Here is a 10,251-nt window from a genome sequence, read left to right on the forward strand (position 1 = left end):
ACTGATTGGAACTGAGACTAAGGACTGAATTCTAGGAGGACTGATTGGAACTGAGACTAAGGACTGAATTCTAGGAGGACTGATTGGAACTGAGACTAAGGACTGAATTCTAGGAGGACTGATTGGAACTGAGACTAAGGACTGAATTCTAGGAGGACTGATTGGAACTGAGACTAAGGACTGAATTCTAGGAGGACTGATTGGAACTGAGACTAAGGACTGAATTCTAGGAGGACTGATTAGAACTGAGACTAAGGACTGAATTCTAGGAGGACTCATTAGAACTGAGACTAAGGACTGAATTCTAGGAGGACTCATTAGAACTGAGACTAAGGACTGAATTCTAGGAGGACTGATTAGAACTGAGACTAAGGACTGAATTCTAGGAGGACTGATTAGAACTGAGACTAAGGACTGAATTCTAGGAGGACTGATTAGAACTGAGACTAAGGACCCTGCTCTCACTCTAAATGCTCTCACTCCATCCTCTATAGATGTATAGCTGGGTAACCAATGAGAGGGCAGCACCCTGCTCTCACTCCATCCTCTATAGCTGGGTAACCAATGAGAGGGCAGCTTCCTGGAAAGGACCCTGATCTCACTCCATCCTCTATAGCTAGGTAACCAATGAGAGGGCAGCTTCCTGGAAAAGACCCTACTCTCACTCCATCCTCTGTAGATCCATAGCTGGGTAACCAATGAGAGGGCAGCTTCCTGCTCTTAGAAAGCACCATAAAGAGTCGTTGAGGAAGTGGTTAACATAGAACTGGCTCTATAGAAATACTGTGGTTAACATAGAACTGGCTCTATAGAAATACTGTGGTTAACATAGAACTGGCTCTATACAAATACTGTGGTTAACATAGAACTGGCTCTATAGAAATACTGTGGTTAACATAGAACTGGCTCTATAGAAATACTGTGGTTAACATAGAACTGGCTCTATACAAATACTGTGGTTAACATAGAACTGGCTCTATACAAATACTGTGGTTAGCATAGAACTGGCTCTATAGAAATACTGTGGTTAGCATAGAACTGGCTCTATACATTTTTTATTTATTTTACCTTTATTTAACCAGGCAAGTCAGTTAAGAACAAATTCTTATTTTCAATGACGGCCTAGGAAAGTGGGTTAACTGCCTGTTAGACCTTGTCAGCTCGGGGATTCAAACTTGCTCGGTTACTAGAAATACCCTGCCGCCTGTGGTTAACATAGAACTGGCTCTATAGAAATACTGTGGTTAACATAGAACTGGCTCTATACAAATACTGTGGTTAACATAGAACTGGCTCTATAGAAATACTGTGGTTAACATAGAACTGGCTCTATACAAATACTGTGGTTAACATAGAACTGGCTCTATAGAAATACTGTGGTTAACATAGAACTGGCTCTATACAAATACTGTGGTTAACATAGAACTGGCTCTATAGAAATACTGTGGTTAACATAGAACTGGCTCTATAGAAATACTGTGGAGCAAAACAATACGTGGTGACGAGGAGATGTGTTAGGGGACAGGGGACAAAATACCGTCGCAATAAGAAATCAGCGGTTACCTTGGTTACTCAGGAAAAAAATAAAAAATAAAAAAAACACTACCAATTCATATCACATACCTTCAGGTTTTGCTCAGTGTTGTCAAACGTTGTCTGGAAATTAGGACCGTTGATATCAGCCTGTAGGAAGGGATAGGATGTCGTTAATTCCCACAAACACTTCCTGCTCTGGAAAAACGACCGCTTAGCTCATATAAGATTTCCATAGAAAGAGAGACCCAACGATACAAATATTGGGATTTTTCTTTCTAAAATAAGATATCGTGCTTGAGAACTTGGGCAAAATGCAATAGAGTGAGACAGAGAGAGAGTGAGAGACAGAGAGAGAGACACAGAGAGTGACACAGTGAGTGACAGTGAGTGAGTGACAGAGTGAGACAGAGTGAGTGAGTGAGAGAGTGAGTGAGAGGACAGAGTGAGTGAGAGACGAGAGTGAGAGCGAGAGCAGAGAGACGAGAGCGAGAGAGAGAGACGAGAGAGAGAGAGCGAGAGCGAGAGACGAGAGAGAGACAGAGAGACGAGAGAGAGACAGAGAGAGAGAGACAGAGAGAGAGACGATTTGAGACCAACAGAAGGACAGAGAATGGACAAAAGGAGACAGTGAGAGAAAGTCCAGAGACTTTGGTGTACAGACACTTTGAGCAGGTCTGAGACAGAGAGTTTGTCTGAGACAGAGCAGAGACAGGTGCAGAGAGCTGGAGACAGAGACAGAGAAAGAGACATCATTCATTACTAATCATGTCTGACAGAGCCCATCCCTGTTATAGAGACAGGATAGAATCAGTTGGACGTTGACATTTATATAAATAATAGCAAGACAGAGTTTACAGACATCCCACGGCCCAGACACATCCTACATGGGCAGAGAGACAGAGAGAGAGAGAGAGAGAGAGAGAGAGACTACTAGATTATGAGTCCTACTGAATGGACCAAGGACCCAGTCTACATCCTACATGGGCTGCTACTACAATTGTGGTCCTGAGGAGCTGTCACCACGGCAGAGAAATGAGACCAGTCTACATCATGTCTACATGGGCTGCTACTACAATTGCAATTTCATGTTTACAGTACCACGGCCCAGTCTACATCCTACATGGGCTGCTACTACCATTGTGGTCCTACTGTACCACGGCCCAGTCTACATCCTACATGGGCTGCTACTACCATTTCTGTGGAGGACTTAATCCCAGATACTGTCTCTACCGTGGTCCTACAGTACCTCTGATCTCACAGTAGTCCAGGCCTACTTTACGGAGGTGATGGTGAGGTCATAGGTCAGGGGTTAGGGTTAGTTAGTTAGGGTTACTGGTACCTCGTATCTCAATAGTCCAGGCCTACTTTACAGAGGTGAGGGTGAGGTCATAGGTCATGGGTTAGTGTTAGTTAGTTAGGGTTACTGGTACCTCGTATCTCACAGGCTTGTAACGCCAGGGTAGTGGGTTCGTTAGGGACCACCCTACGTATAATAGTATGTAGGATGTGATGGTGAGGTCACACATGACTGTAAGTCGCTTTGGATAAAAGCGTCTGCTAAATGGCATATATTATTATTATTATTATTACAGTAGTCCAGGCCTACTTTACAGAGGTGATGGTGAGGTCATAGGTCAGGGGTTAGGGTTAGTTAGTTAGAGTTACTGGTACCTCGTATCTCACAGTAGTCCAGGCCTACTTTACGGAGGTGATGGTGAGGTCATAGGTCAGGGGTTAGTGTTAGTTAGTTAGGGTTACTGGTACCTCGTATCTCACAGTAGTCCAGGCCTACTTTACGGAGGTAGGAGGTGATGGTGAGGTCATAGGTTCTCATCTTGCCCTCTGCTCCCAGCTGAGACACACTGAGGGCTAACAGCGTGTTCTCCTGGTCAGCCTGACGCGTCAACTCCAACAGCACCTGGAGAACGTCAGCAAAAATACACCTGAATAACATGGTAACGCTTTAGACAGTGGTCCTGTGTAGCATAGCGCTTTAGACAGTGGTCCTGTGTAGCATAGCGCTTTAGACAGTGGTCCTGTGTAGCATAGCGCTTTAGACAGTGGTCCTGTGTAGCATAGCGCTTTAGACAGTGGTCCTGTGTAGCATAGCGCTTTAGACAGTGGTCCTGTGTAGCATAGCGCTTTAGACAGTGGTCCTGTGTAGCATAGCGCTTTAGACAGTGGTCCTGTGTAGCATAGCGCTTTAGACAGTGGTCCTGTATAGCACAGCGCTATAGACAGTGGTCCTGTGTAGCATAGCGCTTTAGACAGACAGTGGTCCTGTGTAGCATAGCTTTAGACAGTGGTCCTGTTAGAGCGCTTTAGACAGTGGTCCTGTGTAGCATAGCGCTTTAGACACTGGTCCTGTGTAGCATAGCGCTTTAGACAGTGGTCCTGTGTAGCATAGCTGATAGCAGTGGTCCTGTGTAGCATAGAGCTTTAGACAGTGGTCCTGTGTAGCATAGCGCTTTAGACAGTGGTCCTGTGTAGCATAGCGCTTTAGACAGTGGTCCTGTGTAGCATAGTGCTTTAGACAGTGGTCTTGTGTAGCATAGTGCTTTAGACAGTGGTCCTGTGTAGCATAGCGCTTTAGACAGTGGTCCTGTGTAGCATAGCGCTTTAGACAGTGGTCCTGTGTAGCATAGCGCTTTAGACAGTGGTCCTGTGTAGCATAGCGCTTTAGACAGTGGTCCTGTGTAGCATAGCGCTTTAGACAGTGGTCCTGTGTAGCATAGCGCTTTAGACAGTGGTCCTGTGTAGCATAGCGCTTTAGACAGTGGTCCTGTGTAGCATAGCGCTTTAGACAGTGGTCCTGTGTAGCATAGCGCTTTAGACAGTGGTCCTGTGTAGCATAGCGCTTTAGACAGTGGTCCTGTGTAGCATAGCGCTTTAGACAGTGGTCCTGTGTAGCATAGCGCTTTAGACAGTGGTCCTGTGTAGCATAGCGCTTTAGACAGTGGTCCTGTGTAGCATAGCGCTTTAGACAGTGGTCCTGTGTAGCATAGCGCTTTAGACAGTGGTCCTGTGTAGCATAGCGCTTTAGACAGTGGTCCTGTGTAGCATAGCGCTTTAGACAGTGGTCCTGTGTAGCATAGCGCTTTAGACAGTGGTCCTGTGTAGCATAGCGCTTTAGACAGTGGTCCTGTGTAGCATAGCGCTTTAGACAGTGGTCCTGTGTAGCATAGCGCTTTAGACAGTGGTCCTGTGTAGCATAGCGCTTTAGACAGTGGTCCTGTGTAGCATAGCGCTTTAGACAGTGGTCCTGTGTAGCATAGCGCTTTAGACAGTGGTCCTGTGTAGCATAGCGCTTTAGACAGTGGTCCTGTGTAGCATAGCGCTTTAGACACTGGTCCTGTGTAGCATAGCGCTTTAGACAGTGGTCCTGTGTAGCATAGCGCTTTAGACAGTGGTCCTGTGTAGCATAGCGCTTTAGACGGTGGTCCTGTGTAGCATAGCGCTTTAGACAGTGGTCCTGTGTAGCATAGCGCTTTAGACAGTGGTCCTGTGTAGCATAGTGCTTTAGACAGTGGTCCTGTGTAGCATAGTGCTTTAGACAGTGGTCCTGTGTAGCATAGCGCTTTAGACAGTGGTCCTGTGTAGCATAGCGCTTTAGACAGTGGTCCTGTGTAGCATAGCGCTTTAGACAGTGGTCCTGTGTAGCATAGCGCTTTAGACAGTGGTCCTGTGTAGCATAGCGCTTTAGACAGTGGTCCTGTGTAGCATAGTGCTTTAGACAGTGGTCCTGTGTAGCATAGTGCTTTAGACAGTGGTCCTGTGTAGCAGTGCTTTAGACAGTGGTCCTGTGTAGCATAGCGCTTAGACAGTGGTCCTGTGTAGCATAGCGCTTTAGACAGTGGTCCTGTGTAGCATAGTGCTTTAGACAGTGGTCCTGTGTAGCATAGCGCTTTAGACAGTGGTCCTGTGTAGCATAGTGCTTTAGACAGTGGTCCTGTGTAGCATAGCGCTTTAGACAGTGGTCCTGTGTAGCATAGCGCTTTAGACAGTGGTCCTGTGTAGCATAGCGCTTTAGACAGTGGTCCTGTGTAGCATAGCGCTTTAGACAGTGGTCCTGTGTAGCATAGCGCTTTAGACAGTGGTCCTGTGTAGCATAGCGCTTTAGACAGTGGTCCTGTGTAGCATAGCGCTTTAGACAGTGGTCCTGTGTAGCATAGCGCTTTAGACAGTGGTCCTGTGTAGCATAGCGCTTTAGACAGACAGTGGTCCTGTGTAGCATAGCGCTTTAGACAGTGGTCCTGTGTAGCTCGGTTGGTAGAGCATAGCGCTTTAGCAACACCAGAGTTGTGCGTTCGACTCCCACTGGGGTCATCAATAGAAACATGTATTGCTTTGATTATGGGGTTATTTGAACATTAGAGAATTTATTTTATTTTTTTAAGCACTTCGTACCTCTTTGACTTCAAACTTGAAGTGTACGTCAGTCAGCTCCTCTATGACGGAGGGTTGCTGCTCCTCATCCACAGACATATAATATAACTCTCCATCTGAGTCTGAGGAGGAAGATAAATATATAGAGTAATATAGACTACATATAGACTACATAGAGATTACATACAGACTACATACAGACTACATGGAGATTTACAGACTACATATAGATTACATAGAGATTACATACAGACATATAATATAACTCTCCATCTGAGTCTGAGGAGGAAGATACATATAGAGTAATATAGACTACTAGATTACATAGATTACATACAGACATATAATATGACTCCCCATCTGAGTCTGAGGAGGAAGATAAATATATAGAGTAATATAGACTACATATAGACTACATACAGACTACATATAGATTACATACAGACTACATACAGACATAATATAACTCTCCATCATGAGGAGGAAGATAAACATAGAGTAATATAGACTACATATATGACTCCCCATCTGAGTCTGAGGAGAAGATAAATATATAGACTACATATAGACTACATATAGACTACATACAGACTACATACAGACTACATAGACTACATACAGACTACATACAGATATAGATTACATAGAGATTACATACAGACTACATACAGACTACATACAGACTAAATACAGACTAAATACAGACTACATATAGACTACATAGAGATTACATACAGATTACATATAGACTACATACAGACTAGATATAGATTACATACAGACTACATACAGACTACATACAGACTACATACAGACTACATACAGACTACATATAGATTACATACAGACTACATACAGACTACATACAGACTACATACAGACTACATATAGATTACATACAGACTACATACAGACTACATACAGACTACATAGAGATTACATACAGACTACATAGACTACATAGAGACTACATAGACTACATATAGACTACATATAGATTACATACAGACTACATGGAGACTACATACAGACTACATACAGACTACATATAGACTACATACAGACTACATACAGACTACATAGAGACTACATACAGACTACATATATTACTACATATAGACTACATACAGACTACATACAGACTACTACATATATACAGACTACATACAGACTACATACAGACTACATACAGACTACATATTACATACAGACTACATAGAGACTACATACTACATACATACAGACTACATATAGACTACATATAGATACATACAGACTACAGATTACATATAGACTACATACAGACTAGATATAGATTACATACAGACTACATACAGACTACATAGAGATTACATATAGACTACATATAGACTACATACAGACTACATACAGACTACATATATATTACATACAGACTACATACAGACTACATACAGACTACATACAGACTACATACAGACTACATATAGACTACATATAGACTACATATAGACTACATACAGACTACATACAGACTACATACAGACTACATACAGACTACATACAGACTACATACAGACTACATACAGACTACATATATATTACATACAGACTACATAGAGACTACATACAGACTACATAGAGACTACATACAGACTACATACAGACTACATACAGACTACATATATATTACATACAGACTACATAGAGACTACATACAGACTACATACAGACTACATACATATAACATACAGACTACATATATATTACATACAGCCTACATATATATTACATACAGACTACATAGAGATTACATACAGACTACATATAGACTACATACATTTTGCATAGTGTAAAAAGATCACACATACACTGAGTGGACAAAACATTAGGAACACCTTCCTAATATTGTCTTGCTCCCCCTTCCTCCCTCAGAACAGCCTCAATTCGTCGGGTCATGGACTCTACAAGGTGTTAAAGCAATCTACAGGGATGCTGGTTCATGTTGACTCTACAAGGTGTCAAAGCAATCTACAGGGATGCTGGTTCATGTTGACTCCAATGCTTCCCACAGTTGTGTCAAGTTTGCTGGATGTCCTTTGGGTTGTGGACCATTCTTGATACACACAGGGAAACTGTTGAGAGTGAAAAACCCAGCAGCATTGCAGTTCTTCACACTCAAACCGGTGCGCCTGGCACCTACTACCATACCCCGTTCAAAGACACGTAAATATTTTGTCTTGCCCATTCACCCTCTGAATGGCTCACATACACAATCCATGTCTCAATTGTCTCAAGGCTTAAAACTCCATCTTTAACCGTCTCCTCCCCTTCATCTACACTGATAGAAGTGGATTTAACAGGTGACATCAATAAGGGATCATAGCTTTCACCTGGATTCACCTGGACTGGACAGTTTGTCATGAAAAGAGCAGGTGTTCCTAATGTTTCGTCCACTCAGTGTACATCACCTACAGACGTCTGGACATAAACAGAACATATCCCATAGTGAAAGAAATGTTTCCATTCATGATTCATTCATACAATGATGGTCCTTCTATCTGCTGGTCTTTGTTCCAGTAACAGATGGTCCTTCTATCTGCTGGTCTTTGTTCTTCAGTAACAGATGGTCCTTCTATCTGCTGGTCTTTGTTCTTCAGTAACAGATGGTCCTTCTATCTGCTGGTCTTTGTTCTTCAGTAACAGATGGTCCCTTCTATCTGCTGTCTTTGTCCTTCTATCTGCTGGTCTTTGTTCTTCAGTAACAGATGGTCCTTCTATCTGCTGGTCTTTGTTCTTCAGTAACAGATGGTCCTTCTATCTGCTGGTCTTTGTTCTTCAGTAACAGATGGTCCTTCAATCTCTGGTCTTTGTTCTTCAGTAACAGATGGTCCTTCTATCTCCTGGTCTTTGTTCTTCAATAACAGATGGTCCTTCTATCTCTGGTCTTTGTTCTTCAATAAAGATGGTCCTTCTATCTGCTTCTTTGTTCTTCAGTAACAGATGGTCCTTCTATCTGCTGGTCTTTGTTCTTCAGTAACAGATGGTCCTTCTATCTCCCTGGTCTTTGTTCTTCAGTAACAGATGGTCCTTCTATCTGCTGGTCTTTGTTCTTCAGTAACAGATGGTCCATCAATCTCCTGGTCTTTGTTCTTCAGTTATAGTTGCCATGGAAAATCCCCCTTGTTTGTCTGATCTAGATCCGATGAAGGAGGTTGAGCCGCTGACTCTAAAATACAGTCTTCTGTTCCCTGGGGAGGGGAGCTGTTGTATTCTGGCTTGCACTCGACATCGACTCACCGTCCCCAACAGACAACTCGAGTCGTGGCATCCATTTTAGACAAAGACCAGGGGACAGGAGGAGCATCCCATCTAGGATCAGATTACCTGGGCCCAATTATAACCATTAAGAGTGGTCAGATAACAGCAGACCCTGGCAGTTCCTGCAGAAACAGTTTAGTGAAGAACCTCCCCCCACCTGTCTAATGCATCCAGCAGGACAGTGGGCTGTAAACCCAGGACGTCGGGCCTGGCCTCGGGCCTGGCCTCAGACAAACACAGCATCTAGTGGAAACAGCCCCCAGGACCTGTCTTGAATGCATCCAGGACAGTAGACTGTAAACCCAGGACGTGGGCCTGGCAAACCCAGTGACGTCGGGCCTGGCCTCAGACAAACACAGCATCAGTGAAGAACCCCCTCCCCACACCTGTGTCTAATGCATCCAGCAGGACAGTAGACTGTGTGTGTAAACCCTGGGAACTCGGGCCTGGCCTCAGACAAACACAGCATCTGTGGAAACAAGACAGGAGGGGAAGAAAACAGTTGATTGCCAATCCCTATTACTATTAGACATGATGAACTGTACCAATATAATGGGTGTGTGTAGGTTACTCTACTGGTGAACTGGGTGGGTCATACCAACTGTACCAATATAATGGGTGTGTGTAGGTTACTCTACTGGTGAACTGGGGCATACCAGCTGTACCAATATAATGGGTGTGTGTAGTAGGTTACTCTACCGGTGAACTGGGGCATACCAACTTTACCCAATATGTGGGTGTGTGTGTAGGTTACTCTACTGGTGAACTGGGTGGGTCATACCAACAATTGCAATATAATGGGTGTGTGTAGGCTACTCTACTGGTGAACTGGGGTCATACCAACTGTGCCAATATAATGGGTGTGTGTGTAGGTTACTCTACTGTACCAATATGATGGGTGGTGTAGGTTACCTACTTTACCAATATAATGGGTGTGTGTAGAGGTTACTCTGCTGGTGAACTGGGTCATACCAACTGTACCAATATAATGGGTGTGTGTAGAGGTTACTCTACTGTACCAATATAATG

At 43.6% G+C, this 10,251-nt stretch overlaps 1 protein-coding gene across 1 annotated transcript in view; it reads right to left on the bottom strand.

Moving 5' to 3' along the window:
* LOC124020941 (vacuolar protein sorting-associated protein 13C-like) overlaps nucleotides 1-9,637 on the bottom strand; it is a 196,375-nt gene extending 186,738 nt beyond the window's left edge. Inside the window, 6 exon segments of the mRNA XM_046336255.1 lie at nucleotides 1,624-1,683; nucleotides 2,184-2,258; nucleotides 2,967-3,019; nucleotides 3,301-3,454; nucleotides 5,944-6,044; nucleotides 9,609-9,637. Coding sequence (XP_046192211.1) covers nucleotides 1,624-1,683; nucleotides 2,184-2,258; nucleotides 2,967-3,019; nucleotides 3,301-3,454; nucleotides 5,944-6,021 — 420 coding nt within the window. The 5' untranslated portion in view covers nucleotides 6,022-6,044; nucleotides 9,609-9,637.
* Nucleotides 9,638-10,251: the final 614 nt, after the last annotated feature.

This window comes from Oncorhynchus gorbuscha, unplaced genomic scaffold (assembly GCF_021184085.1).
Source record: "Oncorhynchus gorbuscha isolate QuinsamMale2020 ecotype Even-year unplaced genomic scaffold, OgorEven_v1.0 Un_scaffold_1000, whole genome shotgun sequence".
NCBI lineage: Eukaryota > Metazoa > Chordata > Actinopteri > Salmoniformes > Salmonidae > Oncorhynchus > Oncorhynchus gorbuscha.